At 42.7% G+C, this 20,441-nt stretch overlaps 1 protein-coding gene across 3 annotated transcripts in view; it reads left to right on the top strand.

Annotated features, from left to right (window-relative positions):
* Nucleotides 1-6,631: 6,631 nt before the first annotated feature.
* Nucleotides 6,632-20,441, top strand: part of LOC142143973 (putative cation-transporting ATPase 13A4) — a 137,949-nt gene continuing 124,139 nt past the window's right edge. For all 3 annotated transcript variants that reach the window (XM_075202275.1, XM_075202277.1, XM_075202274.1), the window contains exon 1: nucleotides 6,632-6,753. In XM_075202275.1, the coding sequence (XP_075058376.1) occupies nucleotides 6,691-6,753 (63 nt within the window). In that variant the 5' untranslated portion in view covers nucleotides 6,632-6,690. The remainder of the gene's footprint in view (nucleotides 6,754-20,441) is intronic.

Below are 20,441 nucleotides of genomic sequence, written 5' to 3' on the forward strand. Positions count from 1 at the left end.
CATGCAGGACAGAGAGAGAGAATGGAATTGTGGCTACCCTGCTTATGAGCTGTTTTGAGTTGATTGAAAAGGTTAAAGGAGATTACAAGTGATACTGTTAGTGTATTTAGAAAGTGACTTGGAAAGATTCTGACTTGGAAGATTAAAATGGTTATTTTGGGAAAGTGCATAGAAAAACATTGTGTTGTTTACACTGTTTGTACATAGAAGAACATTGTGAATATGTGCAGGGCTGCCAAGATAAATTCAGGGCCCCGTTACAACAAGTACATGGGGCTCCCCTTATAGTTGAGCATGGTAAAAACATTTGCGATGCCGCTCTGCCCCTTACATTGGGCAGAACAGTCAACAAAAATTGGGAATGTCCCACTAGAATTACAACAGTTCACACACTGTCCTGCTCCCTCCTACCTGTTCTTGTCACTTTCACCACCTGTGGCTACTGCTTTCTTTAGTTGCAGCTTGTCTGGATCCTGGAATGTTGGTAGCCTTATTTGGAAAAAAAAGGGGTACATTTAGAAAATTACAACCAGCCCCAGCGTTAAATCCATTGGAGCTTGCATGGCTGGTGTCAGCAAGATGTGGACTTTTCTCCCTTGTTTTCCTCGTATTTCAATGCAATTGAAGTTCCGGAAGAGCTTCCTCTCAACCTCGGTAAGCGCTAGGGCCACATCTTTGTGGATATCCGAAGTGTCTCTTGAGGAAAAGGTAGTCAGCAACATTTTGGAAACTTCCCCTCCCCTTCATCGATTGAACAAGATCACCTGTGCCAGAGTGACTTTTGCAAGCAGTGGCCAGTGTCACTCACCGGAGTGTGAGTGCCTCCACTCTGGTACGTGGTTCTCCATCTTTCCCGCTCACACCTGTGTTGAACCGCGGCCGTCCGCCATCCTGTTGCACTGGGCATGCGCAGGTCCCTTTAACAACTACACCTGACCACTAATGTGATTGATGGATCAATCACCCCTCCCTACTTAAGGCACCTGCAGCCTTAGGTAGTTGCCTGATCTTGAAGTCTCACTCCCAGTGAACTTCTATAGGTGTGTGCAGTTTCCAAACTGCTTCCAGCTCTACTCCTGTGTGCAGTTTCCAAACTGCTTCCAGCTCTACTCCTGTGTGCAGTTTCCAAACTGCTTCCAGCTCTACTCCTGTGTGCAGTTTCCAAACTGCTTCCAGCTCTACTCCTGTGTGCAGTTTCCAAACTGCTTCCAGCTCTACTCCTGTGTGCAGTTTCCAAACTGCTTCCAGCTCTACTCCTGTGTGCAGTTTCCAAACTGCTTCCAGCTCTACTCCTGTGTGCAGTTTCCAAACTGCTTCCAGCTCTAATCTTGTGTGCAGTTTCCAAACTGCTTCCAGCTCTACTTGTGTGTACAGTTTCCAAACTGCTTCCAGCTCTACTCGTGCTTCAGCTTCCACGCTGCTCCCTGCTCAACTCAGCGGCGGTTCCCATACCGCTACAACGCTTCACTTCTCAGCTGATTCCGGATCTACACAACTGGGTATGCTCTACTGACTATTGACTATTGCCTATTGCTCGCATACCAGTTGTATCCATTGTTGTTTGCTGCACAGGGTACAAGTACCCACATAGACTGTGTTACTGCATTGCTTCATTTAGGACAAGCTTTCACTCAAGCTACGATATCTCCTCACGCTACTACTTAGCGTTATTGTGCATATCTGCTGTGACCAGATTCTCCTCCCTGCAAGGCATCTACTCCATACAGACTATTCATTGTGCCTTCCATCCCTGCCTCACAAGACATTGCTCTACTCGCGCTGTTTCCATACAGCCACAGTTTGCCTTTCAACTTCACTCTCCTGCACCTGGACAAGTCCTCATTCCTTCTCACAGCAGTGGTACAACTTGCTGCACGCAGACCACTGACTTTCCTGCTACCTACCCGCACCTGGACAAGTCCTCCTATCACAGCGGTGGTACAACTTGCTATACGCAGACCACTGACTCTCCTATTACCTACCTACACCTGGACCAGACTCCTCACCATAGCGGTGGTACAACTTGCTGAACGCAGACCACCGACTACCCTGCTTCCTACCTGCACCAGTACTATTCTTCCCATCACTGCAGTGGTACAACTTGCTGTACGCAGACCACTGACTCCTCCCCTACCTACCATCACCTATCCACGTCCACTCCTCGTGTCTACATTATCTTCAGCCTCCAGTTTACTGCTCCAAGTCGCTGACTTTCCTCTAACCATAGCTGCAAGTCGCTGACTTCCTCAGACTATCTCTACTCTCCTGCTGTTGTGTCACTCCAATCATTCACCTGCCTGTTTTGAGGTGTGTGCCATAACCCCGCCTCTCTAGCAGAGTTCCATCTGGTGAAAATCGGGTAAGCAACTCCTAGTGCCCGTGACAGCCAGTTGTTAATCGTAGGCTCGGTGGATAGTTCACTTCGGTATTCTTGCTGCTTCTTATCATGGTACAAGTGCTTTTTCACATCTTTCACATCTTCTGTGAAAGGTAAGAGATAAGACATGTTCCACTTGGACTTCTTAAGAGTTTTCAAGGCAGCCGATGAGATCAACTCTTTCATCTTGCTTCGTAAATCTTCCTGAAGTTTCATGTGTTTTCAACCACAGCAGTGCAGCCCTCCCTCATGCCTCGGCACTCCACAATGCTCGCTATCTTTGGCAGGCCGTGCCCAACTTTGAGTGCAAGCAAGGGCCTCTTAAATCTGCCTCTCTTCTCATCATAGCCAGCTACCAGCTTCACAGTGTCTACTACTTGCATAAAGTTCGATGGGGTGGTAAAGACTTCCATTCTCTCCAAAGGGGTAGCTCTTCTGGCCTGTAAAAAGTAGCCTGCCCATTTCTCTAAGCATCTGACGGATATTCTCGTACCTGCCAACATCTGAACCTGGTTGAAGAGATGCTGCCCCATCTGCATGATGTATTGGTCATTTTTGACTGCGAGTAAGACTTTATCCTGGTTCATGATGCCTAAGAGCTTCCACCACTGATATCAGGTGGAACAGGCTGAGCAAAGGAGCACAGTGACTGGACTCTGTTTTTGTCAAGTGTGGGCTTGTTGCCCCCTTGGTTTAGCTTACATCTATTCAAGTGTGGCCACAGGTATTTCTTTGCAAACAAGCCTTGACAAGCTGCACAGTGCATGAAACCTTCGGCATCCATCTCTTTGCCTGGAAGTTTGCATGGGACCAGAATGCCATGTCCTGTACTCACTACCTCAGCGTTGTGTGCTAAATTGCCCCAATTGCAAAGTTGTGCCAAGCGCATGCATCTTTCTTTCAAGTGCTTTGTGAATTGCATGGCCTGGGCTACTTCAGTTTAATTGCGGTGAACATGTTCCACGTGCCGGGCTATTTTTGAGAGGGTCTTCTTACAGTACAGGCAGTATTGCTTTTTGCTATATGCCCTGGAGCCATCACTGTTTCTGGATATCGTTTGGACAGACACCACATTTTCTCTCCGACCCTCTGTGTTTAAGACACTGCTGCCAGCAGGTTGGAAATGGACCTGTGTAGAACACATCGCTGGGTACGTGCACTTTGCTCCACTGGCAGGCAATGGGGCATTACCACTGTTGTCTGCACCCTTAACTGTAGAAAGATTACTGTTGGCATGCACAGTACGTCATTTTGTGCTGCAGCCATTTTAATTAATCGCATTTCCTCGGATTCAGTATAGCAAACAGTTGTTTTGAAGAAAAGGTTGCGCTCCTCAATATTCATACTGAAGCTGTCGTCATCACTCTTGTCGGGGTTGCCAGCATCGGGTATTAGATTAGCACCAGGATGTACAGGCAGCGAAAAGCGTGTCTGAGCCTGAAAATGTTAATGCGGATATCCAACCGGAATGCAAAAGTTCTGTGAGCAGTATCAAAGGTATTCCCCTAAGAGATATAGTGAGGAATTCGCAAACATAGACTTCTGTGAACCGCAAAACATACAAGAGGTAAAATCAAGTAGCGACTGGGAAGAGTGGAAGTTGGCTGTAGATAAAGAGTTGGCAACTCTGGATGACAACAATACATGGACTGTAGTTGACAGGCTGAATGACCGAGAAAATAGGAACTATATCTTGACTGTGTTTCATCTTTATTTAAAGGACATATGCAAAGATTTTGTTTACGTAGCAAAGAAACTAACACTATTAATTAGTAACTACTATGATTCTTTTCAAGGGAATTGTCAAAAGCTAGTATTACTATTATTATATGCCCATATTATCATTCAACATATAGGAATTTAAAGTTTAAAAATTATCTATTTTATTGCTGCTTAAAGACTATTAAACCTAAAAAGTTTTTTAAAATGCATTTTTTTCCATATATTAAGTGGTGTTGTTTGCTATTATTAAATATGAAAAGTAGATTATTGTCTGACAGTAAGGTATTATAGGTTGCTGGAGCTAGTGAAGCCTCTTAGGTGAAGCAGGACTGTTTGCAGTGCTTGTGAATTGCTTGCACAATCTCCCTAAAATTATTTTAAATAATTGCCATGTATGCCAATTGAGAAAGATAAATCACAAAGAAAAATGAACAGCCAGGGAATAGTCTGAATAGTAAGTAGTATTAAAATATATATGTGTATAGACCAAGTAAGGGCCGAACACAATATAGCAAGAGAACCGATATAATCAAATTAACAGTTTATTAATTTAAACTCAGTTTTCAAATTAAAAAATAAAAGCTACAGCATACTATTTAAAATGATAAATGGACAGATAACAACAGTATGATGACTTTTGAATAAAAATAATTATTTCAATATTCTATAAATATAGTTGCACAGCAGAATAAAGTATAAAGACATAGGAGCAGATTCAATTGACAGCGTTACTCTAGAAAGTAACGAGGCCCACGCACAATTACTGTTACTCTGGTAATAGTGCGCATTATTACCGTTAGTACTGAAATTTCAACGCTGATTGTTGATCGCGGCTCAGGGAGAGATCCGGTGTAAAATTACCGTATTAACAGTAATAATGTGCAGCCCGCGTTACTCGCGAGAGTAACGCAGTCATTTGAATCTGTCCCACGTAATACTAACGCTGCATTTCCCGATTAGGAACTAAATATTATAACAGACACACAAGGATCTCCTCTTGATATAATATAGAAATATCTCTCCTATATCTTAAATAAGAAAATGTGGTGAGTAGCTTAATAAAATAGTTAATGGCAGAAATTCCTGGATCTTTTCGAGTGTTCTCCTTAGGACAGGGTTTCCCAAACCCAGTCCTCAGGGCCCCTAACAGGGCAGGTTTTCCAGATGATAAGTGAAATAATTATAGCACCTGTGGATCAGTTACAATGTGTCAGTCAGCAATGAGAGCACCTGTGCTCCAGCAAGGAGATATGGAAAACCTGCACTGTTAGGGAGCCCTGAGGACTGGCTTTGGGAATACCTGCCTTAGGAGATATACCTCTCCAATCAGGGTTTTCGTTCGTTCCATTCAGAAAGTTTCAGCATACAGATGAAAGACAACTTGCATGTGTCTTCATAATCTGAATAAAAGTGACACTTGTTGATCTGTATCTGCAGAGCTTCTTGTTTTCACTCATTTCTAATTTGTTTTTTGGGAGTCAAACTACTTTCTTCAGGTGCTGCATGCTTTGAATATGGAGGCTTAGGGAAGGTTTTAAGTGTGAAACCCTGAGTCCACTTATTGCTACAGAGGCTAGGGACTTAGCTACAGGAGATGCCATGATATTGGCAGATGAGCTTATCCCAATATAGCTATATTGTGCACAAAGTTATCCTGTTTATGTATATGCTGACACATAGGGCCTGATTCATTAAGGAACTTAGGCAAGAAATTTCTTACTTAAGTCTCCTAAACAAAACCATGTTAAAATAAAAGAGGTGAAAACTAGTTTTATATTTTGCACATAAGTTAAATACTAGCTGTTTTTTTCATGTAGTACACAAATGCTCGATAGCTTATTTGTACACTGAAATTTAAAGTTGATATTTTTGAGCTACATGAAAAAACAGACAGTATTTAACTTATGTGCAAAATAGAAAACTAGTTTTCCCCCCTTTCATTTTATCATGGTTTTGTCCAGGAGACTTTAGTAAGAAATTTCTTGCCTAAGTTACTTAATGAATCAGGCCCATGGCGATTTATATATTGCCAGACTATATTTTCTTTTGTATCTCTATTTCAGCTGGTGCCTCCCGATAGTTGCTGAATGGATTTGGTCATCTTTTTGTGTCATGTAAATACTCATGTATGACACTAATCACTGCCTACATTAGGATATATGTCTTTCTACATAAGATTTTACATCTGTTAAACAATATCTAAAAGTATAAACTAAAGAACTTGTTATGATGAAGTTTAAAGAAAATAAAAAGTTTTCTAAGATTAACAGAACTCTTTATCCATTATTGTACAACAATAAGAAGGAAATCTGCATCACATTTGCACAAAATATTATTTAACTATTACAATTAAAATACGTTTATTTTGTATATCTGTAAGGCATTGTTGATCAATTTTGCAATCTATTTTAGAATAACTTCCAAGAATCAGCAGCAAGACATTCCTACAGTGTAAATTAAAGAGGCGTGTGCACTATGTAAAGAGGTGTATATAATCGCTTTCCAGATCTAGTGCTGCTCAGTGAGGTGAAAGTGGTCTGTTCTACCCTGACAGTAGGATTGCAAATTGCAAGGCTCTTTAACCTTGAAACATGAAATCTAAAGAATGCAAAGATCATAGTGCCATTATTAATGAAGGTCAAGATAATGAGATGGTGAGTACTTCAATGCCATATTTGTTTTCTAATTATAATTATATGCTACTAATACAGGGCAGGGCAGCATACACATTTTGAAAAAATGTTTTACCTGCTTCAGTCTGTATAATCTGCAATATTACTCTTGTCATGTACTCAAAAATTATAAAAAGTTTAATAATGAATAATGAAATAAATGGCACATATATTTTACTATTTTTGCTACTATTTTATATAATGATTTTATATTTCACTATTTTAGCCCCTTTACCACTTTTTTTCCCTCACAGCTCTTCTATCTTTCACCCTATGTTCCTCCCTATCCCCTCCCACGTATCTCTCAAAAATCAATACCTAGCTCCTTCCCACTCCTGTCTCTACCATCCATGCCCCCACCAGATCAGCATCATTTCCACTTCTCTTCAACCCGCAGTTCCCCTCCTCCTTTCCTCTGCTCCCACTGTGGCCCCCCTTGCAGTTCTGTTTCTCATCTCTTCCCCCCATATTTCCCCGTCACCCATCTTATTTGAAACTTTGCCAACCCTTGCAATTCAACAACCTCACCTCTTCTTTTCCCTCTTTCTCTCTAACCTGTGCTCTGGAATGCCAGATCAGTATGTAACAAACTGGCCTCCATCTATGATCTAGCTTCTTAAATTGACTTGCCATCAGTGAAACTTGGATATTCCCTGACAACACCACCACTCCTGCTTCTCTCCTTTTCATGGGCTTGTCTTTTTCCCATACACCCAGGCATGGGGGGCAGTAGTGTGTCAGTGTTGGAATCCTTCTTTGCTACTGCTGCTCTTTCTGGGATATTTTCCCTAAACCATCCTTGTGGCATTTATCTACTGTCCCCTTGGTACTGTGCTACTGTCTCTCAATTATTTGATCGCTTCTACACCTGGCACCCTCACTTTCTCTCCTCTGACCTTCCCTTCCTCATATTGGCAGACTTCTCTATAGACAATCCCTCTGACCATGCTGCTTCCAAACTACTCTATCTCTCCTCACTCGGTTTCTCTCAATGGACCTCATCTCTCTCCCCAGCAGTGGGGTCTCCATTGATCTGATCTTTTCCCACCTATGTACTGTCTCTGATTTTAACAATTCATATTTTCCTCTCTTTGAACACTATCTCCTTATTCTCCTTATTCTCACCAGGAGCAACCTGGATGCCATTGATCCTACCACTTTCTCCTCCTTTCAGGTCTCACTCCTCTCCCCCATCACCACCCTTTCTTGCCCTGATAAGGCTGTCTCCTTTTACAGTCACAACCTTATCACTGCTCTTGACTTTGTCGTCCTGGATGCCACTATCATTCTTTGTTGGTCCCCACCTCGACGTTGGTACTCAAAACTATGCATTCTCTTCAAAATTGTGCCCATAGAGAGGAACAGCTCTGGAGGAAGTCACACTCTCACATGGGCCTACTTAAAGGCTCTCATTTCCCCCTAATCCTCCAACCTTTTCCCCTTCCCATTTAATTTCTTGCTCACAGCTCTCAACTTTGCAATCCATTTCTTCTCCAAAAGTAAGTCCATTTATCAAGAGATCCCCTTCCATTAGCCCCTTTTGGTTCATACTCTCCCCCCCCCCTTGCTACCTACTTTGTCCCACCTCATACCCTCTCCTGGGAATGCTCTTTTTACCCTCCACTCCCCTTATTAGCCTCTACTTTTTGGTTTCTACACCCAACACTACCTTACCACTCTTCCCTTACCTTTCCGAATTCCCAATTCCCCAAGGATCCATTCTTGGCTCCATGCACCTTTCTCTTTACACCTTCTCATTTGGTGACTTCCTAAGTTCCTTTGCCCTTCAGTACCAACTATGTATGATGATAACATCTAAATCTATCTTTATTAAAGTCATTATTTCTAAGACTGAAATCATTGTCTTCCCCTCCAGTTCTCCCTAACCTACATCTTCTCTCTTTCTGATTATAACATTACCCTCTTCTTTGTCCTGCTCGATTCTTTGATTTAATTCAAACCTCACATCCAGTCCCTTTCCAAGTACTTCAACTTCCATCTCCAGTATATATATATAAGATCTGGTCCTTTCTCACTGTGGAGAAAATGAAAACTCCTATTCACTCCTTTGTAATCTCTTGCCTTGATTACAGTAACCTTCTCCTCTCTGGCCTACCCAACACTTGCCTTGCCCCTCTTCAGTCTGTCCTCAATGTAGCTGCATGCCCTATTTTTTTATCTCTCACTAGCTCTGCTGTCCCTCTCTGAAAATAAATGGTAGGAAGTGTCCTGTTTATGAGAGCTTGCACTCTAATTGGTAGTGGCCACAGCTGAACAAGAGGAGCGAATGTGGCTCAGAATAGAGATTTGGACAGTTGTGAGGGTGCAATAGTGTGAGTAGTATCAGTAAGAGTAGGGTAAGTAGGGTGTATCTTAGCTAATGTAGGACACAATGGACAATATACACACCTGAAATATTATCGGATAAAAGATCTTATTTTCTCAAGTACTATAACTCACAGATTTAGTACAGGCTTTGAATTGCCTGTACTTCACACTTAAGACCATGTAACAGAGGTGATAGTTCATCTTTAAAAAAACAAACAAAAAAAACCAGATGGTAACAGCAACAGTGATATAGTGATGCTGGATGATCAGGACATTCCTTCAAAATTGGTACTATCTTGATTGAATCAAGACAGTTAAGAAGTAAAGTCATGTTCTTTTACTGACCATAGTATCAACCATGAACACATTTTTATATATAGAATAAACATATAGAAATAATATATAATATATATCAGAAACTTTTTAAAATAATTTCATATATTTTATTGCCCATGAGATACTGGCCTTAATCTGCCTTATTTCATAATATACAGTGGTCAAAGTGGGAATGTAGAAGTGCTGGAATGGAAACTTTAAATGAATGGGCGAGGGCCAATGACCCCCAAAGCTTTAAAGATTTTGGTAATTTAGAATTGATTTTAGTTGTATTTTAACCCTATATAGTATAATATAAAATGTATTTAATGACGCATGCCTATCCACCTTGTGTCACCCACCACTCCTGTGAGCAATTATCACTCCCTAATGTCTCCTATGTTACTTTAGCATTTCCTAATGTCTCCTGTGTTTACACATCTCTCTCATGTCTCCTTTGTGCACTTATATGCACTTCATATCTCTTGTGTATCTTCAAGTTTCCTAATGTCTCCCCTGTGTTTCTTTACCACACCATTATGTCTTTTATGCATCCTTTCTCCTTTCCCTTATCTGTTTCATTTTCTGCCCACTGTCTCCATGTGCCATAATCTTCATTGCATCCCCTCTCTCCCTCTGCCCTGTGCCTCACCACCTGCTTCTTTCTTTCGCTCCTTCCTTACCCCATGCACCTCTTTGCCAATCCCTGTCCTTGCTCCTATTTTTCCCTCTTACCCACAACAGACAAGATGTAGAGATTGCTACTGTCTCATTGAACCCTCTGTAAAGCCCATATTCTACCCTCCTTTGACCACTTGGAATGTGTTCATGTACTAATACTGATCTGAACAAAGACTTGAACCTTTAAGACACTACTGATTGAAATATATCCAAATTTATAATTGCTCAACAACCATAAATTGTTTCTGTTACCAAGAGTGCAATAACTAAATGCCAGTTACACTTTTATGATGAATAAGTATATACTGCGGGTCTAGCATATCCACATTTGACTGAGTATTTTAATTAATGAATGGCGTGAATGAATATTTTATAAGCATAATATTTATGCAAGACAAGGCACCTCAGTTTCTACATTAAATTATATACATGTAATCAGACAGGATATTACCTGTCGATAGTTATGCCTGGGGCGGTACATCTGTCAAACCGTAACGCAGGTGTCCTAAGGCGGGCTCAGGGAGGACAGAAACCTCCCGTGGAGCAGTAGGGCTCCAAGGGAGGTTTCTGTCCTCCCTGAGCCCGCCTTAGGACACCTGCATTACGGTTTGACAGGTGTACCGCCCCAGTCAAACTCCCCACCTGCCACTGTCCTCGGAGAGGGCATTATTGTTATGTATTAGAGATGCTCACTGATCACCGTGAAGTGGTTTTGGTTTTAGTTTTGGATCTGAATTAGCTTTGTTTTTTGGTTTTGATTTTGGCAAAACCACCCTCATGTGTTTTGGTTTTGGTTATGTTAGAAAAATTGATCCTACATTATTATTAACCTCAATAACACTAATTTCAAGTCATTTGAAGTCAATTTTGACCACCTCACAGGTCACAATATTATTTTCATGCACCTTCAAACAGAGATTGCAGCAGTTCTTGCCAGTGATAAGAAAAAGGCCATTGTCATGCCTGGGCATAAGACCAAAAATCCACCTCTTATGTGTGCAATTATTTTTACACAAATCCTGACAACAGTTGTCTAGCCATTTGTAGTGTTTGTAAAGCCACACTCAGTATAGGTAGGGACCTTAACCATCTAGGATCCTCATCCATGTTATGGAATTTGAATCGAGTTCATGGAAAGCTGTTGGGAAAATCAGAAACTTATGTTAAAAAAATAACAACAAGCAGTCCAGCATCAGCTACCTCCCTTCTCTTATCTATATCCCAGCACCTGCAATCTACACCCATAACACCTTCATCATCAATATCCTCAAAAGTGATGGGAGTTAGTCCTGCATCCAAGTTGCTAAGGCTAGATGTCTCCTCCACTAACCATGATTCCTCTGAAGAATTATTAAGCGTTAATCCCGCCGCTGCTGCTAGGGATGGATCTTCAACACAGAAGAAGACTACTAGTAGTTTACAACAATTGACTGTTAAACAATCCTTTGCAAGAGCAAGCAAGTATGAAAGCTGTCATCCAGTGGCAAAGCAGATCACAGACGCCATGGCGACTATGCTAGTATTAGATCTGCGTACAATATCCACTATTAATGCAGCTGGTGTTAGACAATTACTTGAGGTCTTGTGTCCCCGTTACCAAATTCCATCACAACACCATTTTACTAGAAAGCTATCCCTCACCTCTACCAGAAGGTTAATAAAAATGTAATTATTGGGCTACAAAATGCCATTCTACCCACTATACACTTAACCACAGATACAAGCGGAACTGGGCAAACTAAAGATTATATGACTGTGACAGCCCACTGGGTCTGTGTTTTGCCTTCACCAGCAGGGACAGCAGCACCATGTACTAAAGTACGTCACATTTTTCTGAGGCAGGCTACTCTGTGTATCATCTGCTTCACTAAGAGGCATATTATTGTTATTATATATTATTATTATTAGTGTCAATAGTGTTATCGAGAATAAGGTTACCTCTAAAAAAGAGATGGGTTTGCAAAGAGCTGCTAAAGATTTAAAGGCTGTGTGAAAGTTGGATTGAGCGTGGTAGGTAATTCCATAAGTGGTGGTTATCAGACACGACACAAGGCGCAGGTCAGAGATAATACCACTGACAACCTGTTTTAAAAACTAAGGGATTTCATTGCAAGATGGCTTATCCTACTTCAACTCTCCTGAGGATATGTGATTTCTGATAACGCCACCAATATTGTTAGAGCATTACAGTGGGGGGAATTCCGTCACATTTCCTGTTTTGCTCACACAATCAACTTTGTGGTACAGAACTTTTTAAAAAATTACAATGACATGCAGGAGATGCTGTCTGCGTCCCGGAAAATGTAGGGTCATTTTCGGGATTGTGCAACAGCATGTAGGAGAATGCAGCAGCTGCAAGAAGACTAGAATTTGATGGGGAATGTACTTAAGTCCAGCGAAGTAGCCACCTGTGAAGAGAGTGCAGACACGGGTTAGCTTGAGTCAAGTGATTGCCTTAATTATACTTTTTGAGAAGCAGCTAGAGAAATTGAAGGAGGAAATTAAACTAAACAAATCTGCTTACTGTATTGTAATTGTAGATTAAGTACTTAATGTGTTTCGCCAGGATCAAAGAGCTATCAACATCTGTTAATGATGTCTCCTCCTTCAGTTTCTCTGCTTCTAGGATAAAACTAAGCTTTACAAAGAAACCCAGTGGTGATGCAGATGAGTGAGCACAGCATGTTGACATTTGCTCTGCTCTAAAAGAATTGCCCAAAAATTGTGACAGCTCTGCCATAAAATGAACTACAAATTCCATGAGGAAGGCCATTATCGGCAATTACATCAAAGTACACAGACTTCTGTGATGGTGGATTTCAGCGGGGATGAATTAGTATTGTTTGAGTAAGATATACACAATGATGAGGGTGAATATGATGACAGTGTAGATTACAGGTGCTGAAATCTAGCTAAGAGAATGGAGCTACCTGATGCTGGTATGCCTGGTAATATTTTGGGTAGAATAGCATCTTGGCAATTTTATGTTTTTTTACAGTAAACTTTCACCTTTTATAGAGATGTTTTTTTTCTTTAAAAAGGTACAAGCTTTTGATTTAATTTTTTTTTCCCTGACTTAAAACACTATGTACTTCAACGTAAGCTTTTGCACATGAGGTAAAGGAATTAGTATCATCATGACTGACACTGGAGAGGGACAATAACAATGTCACCCCTCCTGTTTCTCTATGAGCTAATGTCACTAGAGACTTTTAAGAACACTGACAGCCCTATTATTACAATTTCTGTTTCAGCACTGAACCCTGCCATCTCTCCTGTTTCTGAGTGAGCTATGGTACAGTAACATGTAACTGCAGATTTAGACCAAGACAGACAGCCCTATAATTTCTATGTCTGCAATGACTCTTAGCAATGGAGCACTGCTCTTTGTGTGTTACCTATATAACACATTAGAATTTTCTCTGCAAATTCAGAATACAAGCCTGCTAGCCCTCATATTTGTATTTCAATGTATCTTAGAAATGGAGCACTCCTCTTTATGTGTTATCTATATAACACAGTACAATTTGCCTGCAAATTCAGAAGACAAGCCTGCAAGCCCTCCTATTTGTATTTCAGCAATGACTCTTAGCAATTTTGTATTTCAGCAATGTCTCTTAGCAATGGAGTACTCCTCTTTGTGTGCTACCTATATAAAACAGTAGAATTTGCCTGCAAATTCAGAAGACAAGCCTGCTAGTCCTCCTATTTGTATTTCAGCAATGACTGTTAGCAATGGAGCACTCCTCTTTGTGTGTTACCTATATAACACAGTAGAATTTGACTGCAGAATTACACCAACCCTGACAGCACTAATATTTGTATTTTCTGCAATGAGAATTGGCAATGGACCTCTCCTGAATGTCACTGTAGACTTTGTTTAACACTGCTACCTCCTCCTCTTTCATCTCTATCTACTTGGCTGACCAACTGCTCTACACAGTGTGCTACACCTTCTGTGTCTCTCTTTCAAATGGCGCCAGATCGCCGTGGAGAGTGGTATTTATAGATTTCAAAGCTCGCAAGTTCCGAGATCCCACAACGTAACAATGACGTTTTGCCTCGTTTTCGATTCCGAAAAAGCGCAAAAGTACCGAGCCAACCCGGCTCGGTACTCGGATCCCCTAAGTTTGGGAGTGTTCGGTTCCCGAGGAACCGAGCCTGAGCATCTCTAATTTATTTATATATATATTATATATATATATATATATATATATATATATCTATATATATATATATATATATATATATATATTCATTATATAATGAATAATACATTTCACAAAGCATGGCTCACCTCTGGAGCCTGCAAGTGGAGTCTACACTCTTGAGCTCCGCAAATGCCCAGCTCTGTTTTGGACACTTTAATTTGTACTGTAGCTGTGCTGCTTCTCTAATGTAGAGACAGCAGTTGTAGTGCTATCTCTTAAATGGCCAACACAAAACATAAAGTTTTGGGATGTGGTGGTGGTGGTGGGGGTTCTGGTCTTCTGAACCTATTTGAGTGGATTTGATCTGTAGCTCAGTCAGTCCCATGGTCAAATTGGCTTGGGGCATAAGATGTGTAACACTGTTGTATTGGTCAGACAACTTTGTACCAAACGCAGAGTGCACAGAAGTATAAAGAAGAAAATAGTTTGTGTCACTGATAATTGTAGACAAGTCACGAAACAGAGAGAACTCCACCGACAAACCCATATATATTTATATCCGTTACACATTGTTGATCAATTTTGCAATCCATTTTATAATGACGTTGAGAATCAACAGCTAGGCATTCCTACAGTGTCAATTAAAGAGGTGTGAGCACTATGCAAAGTGGTGAAAGTAATCTTTTCCAAATTTAATGCTGCTCATTGAGGTCAAAGTGACCTGTTCTATCCTGTCAGTAGAAAACATCTCTTATAATTTTAAGTCCAAAGAGTGCAATTATCAAAGTATAAATATTAATGAGGGTTAAAATATTGAGATGGTGATTATTTCCTGCCATATTTGTTTTTTAATTACAACAAATACATGACTGTTATATTTTGTAGAGCTCTTTCTAGTTTAAAAAATAAGGTGTTCTAATTTCTGTGCATATATACTAAAAGAAAATGCCTTATATACTCCAGCCCTACAATAGCTTTAAGCTGTTGCAATAGTGAATTTGAAAATCCCTAAAACCCTTTTTGTACGCAATATGTTAACAAGAGAGAATAGTGTCTAAACCAGTGGTTCTCAAACTTTTGCAGTTCGCGGCACCCTTAGAGTCTCCAAATTTTTTCAAGGCACCCCTCCAAAATAATTATTGAGCAGTCCTGTTTTAGAAGAAGTTGGGTCAAAAAATTGTAATAAGTATTTAGGTCAGGACAGAAATACTTATTTAGTTGTATGCAAAATGCCCCCTCTGCATCCAGACACTCTGCCCTCAGGCACTCTGTCCCCTCTGCATCCAGACACACTGCCTCCTCTGCATCCAGACACACTGCCCCCTCTACATCCAGACACACTGCCCTCTCTCACACTGCCCCCCCTCCTCTGCCCTCTCTCACAATGTCCCCCCTCCTCTGCCCTCTCTCACAATATCCCCCCTTCTCTGCCCTCTCTCACGATGTCCCCCCTCCTCTACCCTCTCTCACGATGTCCCCCCTCCTCTGCCCACTGTCACGCTGTCCCCCTCCTCTGCCCACTGTCACGCTGTCACACTCCTCTGCCCCTGTTACACTCCTCTGCCCCCTGTTACACTCCTCTGCCCCATTGTGCCCCAGCTGTCACCCCCCCCTCTGCCCCCTGTTACTCTCCTCCGCCCCTGTGACACTCCTCTGCCCCGTTGTGCCCCAGCTGTCACCCTCTCTGCCCCTGTTACACTCCTCTGCCCCGTTGTGCCCCAGCTGTCACCCTCTCTGCCCCGTTGTGCCCCAGCTGTCACCCTCTCTGCCCCCTGTTACTCTCCTCTGCCCCTGTTACACTCCTCTGCCCCGTTGTGCCCCAGCTGTCACCCCCCTCTGCCCCCTGTTACTCTCCTCTGCCCCTGTTACACTCCTCTGCCCCGTTGTGCCCCAGCTGTCACCCCCCCTCTGCCCCCTGTTACTCTCCTCTGCCCCTGTTACACTCCTCTGCCCCGTTGTGCCCCAGCTGTCACCCTCTCTGCCCCGTTGTGCCCCAGCTGTCACCCTCTCTGCCCCCTGTTACTCTCCTCTGCCCCTGTTACACTCCTCTGCCCCGTTGTTCCCCAGCTGTCACCCCCCTCTGCCCCCTGTTACTCTCCTCTGCCCCTGTTACACTCCTCTGCCCCGTTGTGCCCCAGCTGTCACCCTCTCTGCCCCCTGTTACTCTCCTCTGCCCCTGTTACACTCCTCTGCCCCGTTGTGCCCCAGCTGTCACCCCCTCTGCCCCCTGTTACTCTCCTCTGCCCCTGTTACACTCCTCTGCCCCGTTGTGCCCCAGCTGTCACCCTCTCTGCCCCCTGTTACTCTCCTCTGCCCCTGTTACACTCCTCTGCCCCGTTGTGCCCCAGCTGTCACCCCCCTCTGCCCCCTGTTACTCTCCTCTGCCCCTGTTACACTCCTCTGCCCCGTTGTGCCCCAGCTGTCACCCTCTCTGCCCCTGTTACACTCCTCTGCCCCGTTGTGCCCCAGCTGTCACCCTCTCTGCCCCGTTGTGCCCCAGCTGTCACCCTCTCTGCCCCGCTGTCACCCTCTTTGCCCCACTGTCACCCTCTCTGCCCCAGCTGTCACCCTCTCTGCCCAGCTGTCACCCTCTCTGCCCCGCTGTCACGCTCTCTGCCCCGCTGTCACGCTCTGCCCCAGCTGTCACGCTCTCTGCCCCAGCTGTCGCGCTCTCTGCCCCAGCTGTCGCGCTCTCTGCCCCAGCTGTCGCGCTCTCTGCCCCAGATGTCACCCTCTCTGCCCCAGCTGTCACCCTCTCTGCCCCAGCTGTCACCCTCTCTTCCCCGCTGTCACCCTCTCTGCTCCAGCTGTCACCCTCTCTTCCCCGCTGTCACCCTCTCTGCCCCAGCTGTCACCCTCTCTTCCCCGCTGTCACCCTCTCTGCTCCAGCTGTCACCCTCTCTTCCCCGCTGTCACGCTCCCTCTCTGCTCTGCCGCGCACCAGCCATAGAAAAAAAAGAAAAAGCACAGAAACTTACCAATCCGTCTTCTGGGTCCCGGCGCCCGGCGGATTGGTAAGTTTCTGTGCTTTTTCTTTTTTTCAATGCATGGCCCGCGGCACCCCAGTGACAGCGCTGCGGCACCCCTGGGAGCCGCGGCGCACAGTTTGGGAACCGCCGGTCTAAACAATGTTATTAATAAATGCAAAAATCGCACCATATAAAGTATAATTAAAAATAAATATCTGCTGCTTTCTGCTCTAAAAACCAAATGGGAATATTCTTTCCTGCCTTGGTACAAATGGAAATATCAATTAAGTAGTGCGAATAGACGGCCACAGTTTCAGATAATATGGCAGTCACACTAATGAATTAAGTACTATCTGCAGCACCTGCAAGATATATGCCTCCTGACAGGAGTATATATATCTACATCCCAGTCTACCTCAGACGCAAATACCTGAATATGCCCTTATTGTATTTCGCCTAAGTTTGCCTGTCACTTCCCTCCCGTGTTCTGCCTCTCCAGGTGTGTATGTGTAATATGCAACAAGATTTGCATATGGATGATAGGTGTCATATCTTTGCGGGAAATAAAAAGTAAAATACAGAAATATATAGCTTATATCATGGTTATATATTATTAAAAAATATAGGTCTTTATAATGAAATGTGTAGTGATCTCACCTTGATTGCAGAATATAAGCTAAAGTATAGGTATACTGTATATTGACTATACCTTTAGAAATAAAAATATATATTAAGAGCATATTATAGCACCCGGGTGCACTGTAAGGAAATAAATGATAGCTTAAAGCTGCAATCAGCAGACCAGAAAATGGATAAATAAAAAAGATAGAAACAGCCAATAGAGTAAAGAAGATATAGTTAAGCAGAAGCATAAAGGCTGTAACAGAAAAAGTCAGTGGCTTAATGTATAATGACAAGGAGCAGCAGGGAATACAACATAGTGAGGAGTAAATGAGCTAGGGAAAGATATGCCACTAAAATAAAAGATAATAGTATCAGGACAACATGTCCTATCAGGTAGTATCAGGTCTTAAATGGTACAGTGCCCTAGATGGTGCATATAATGTTCTGAATTCATTTTATGGGAGACATGGGAAGACCCCGATTTGGTTACAAATCCCCAATTAACGTTTGAGAAGAAGAACAGAGATTAGTATCTAAAGGGCACTCTTTTGACACAAATACTTGATTATATAATGAAAATATAAAATCTTTAAACTTTATTGAGATCAATTTTAAAATACTATAAAGCGAAATATCAAAAAAGAATAGAAATTTTATTTGACCTGATTTGGAAACAGTTAAAATGTAGAAGCACTACCCTGCTGGCTTGCTGCTCTTAATAAATATAAGTTTAAGCTGACTGATACTATAAGTATCTTATAGTGAAAGTATTGGTATACTAATGTATAGGAGTGAACCCTGCATAGTCTCACTAATCCTCACTTGACTTTATGGGGTTAATGCAGAGTCCCTTACTATAGCTTTTTATAAAACTTCGATGTAATAAAGATAGGTTGGTTGGCTATATGGTTCTATGTGGTATTAGAACCGTTACCTCTGTATGGACAGATTTAAGTCTGATTGTAATCTGCCCCTTGTATATATCTCTCTTGATAGGTAAGTATTGGTCAATTGGTGCTGCTTAGTTTGGTTGTAGTAGCAATAAGCAGCTTTACCCTGCCAATCAATACTAATGCATGGATAGCTAAATTAGTTGTCACAATTCCCTGGAGGTTTCTTATAATGCCTTCTCTGGAGATTGCCGCTTTACTGCTAATTACATCATTTGATTAACACGCTATCCTAATGGATAGCGTGTTGATGGATGTTATATGTTTGTAAGTACACATGTTTTGTGTTCATTTTTCTGCAACTCAAAATTATGCCTTTTATGAGAGTCTGGTGACTTGAGGATGAAATTTCCAGAGAATAGGTGCAGTATGAAAAAAAATCAGAGACAAGGTGCCTCGTTTAGAGATAGGAACACATCAAGCTGAAAAGTAAAATTTGCACCAGGACAAATCATGTGTGCCAATGTAATTTTTGTATACAGGGAAAATACAGTCACATTTTAAATCCCCCCTGCAGGGCACCATGACTTTGAGTCTATTGGGGTTCATCAGAGGAGCCTGTAATGGGATTTTAGCTAATGACAATACGCTTTCCTTAATATTATTTTCAATGAGTAGCCTCAGTAATTCTGACTTTGTTTTTGTTGTTCTCATTCCTACACATTAGCCACCTTATATCTCTCCCTGAATTTGAGCCACTGTCCAGTCTTGCCAGAGCTGTGTGCTCAAAATTATTTGTGGAGCCTAATTCCTCATTGTTTGCACTTGTGTTCCCAATGTTGCCAACCAGGAAGTTCCCTGGATATTTATTTATTTTTACATTTTCACATAAAAGCTGTAAGGGTGGACTGGCTTGGAGGGAAATATAGTAGAGATGCTCTGGCTCGGTTCCTCGAGAACCGAACACACCAGAACTTAGGGTACCGAGCTGAGCCGGCTCTCAGTACTAACGCGCACCCTCGGAATTGAAAACGAGGCAAAATGAGTTTTGAATTCCTTTTTAAGTTCCAACATAGGAGGGGTGGGATGGAGGGCGGACCCACATTTTTCTTTTCTGCCACTGCTGTGTGCTAATGTATCCTAGATGTGCTAGGAACTGCCGTGTGTTTGTGTCATTGCTCTGTCGCTTATAATCCAGCCAGGTCGCTGCAGTATTTGTCTGAAAGTGTATGAAAATAGTATTGTGACCTGTGAGCAGCGCCGGTGCTAGGGTCCTTGGCGCCCTAGGCACAGTGTGAAAATCGCCGCCCCCCCTCCCGTGTGAAAATCGCCGCCCCCCTCCCGTGTGAAAATCACCAACCCCCCCCTTTAAAAATCACTGCTGCGCTTCCCTCCCCACCCCTCCCCATGTCTTTCTTTAACTTACCTGCATGAAGCTGCTCCTCTCTGCTCTGTCTTCTCCCCTCCACTCACAGACACTGTCGGGCCGTGATGATGACATCATCACGGCCTGTCACTGTCAGTGAGCGGAGGGGAGAAGACAGAGCAGAGAGGAGCAGCTTCATGCAGGTAAGATTCAATAGCCCCTTCCCTCCTCTCCTCCCCGTGGATTTCCGTTTTTTTTTTTATTTCGAGGCGCCCTGCAGGTCTTAACTTTGCCTAACCTTGCCTAATGGGAGCGCCGGGCCTGCCTGTGAGGTGGTCTAAATTGA

The sequence above is a fragment of the Mixophyes fleayi genome, chromosome 3, assembly GCF_038048845.1.
Source record: "Mixophyes fleayi isolate aMixFle1 chromosome 3, aMixFle1.hap1, whole genome shotgun sequence".
Lineage (NCBI taxonomy): Eukaryota > Metazoa > Chordata > Amphibia > Anura > Limnodynastidae > Mixophyes > Mixophyes fleayi.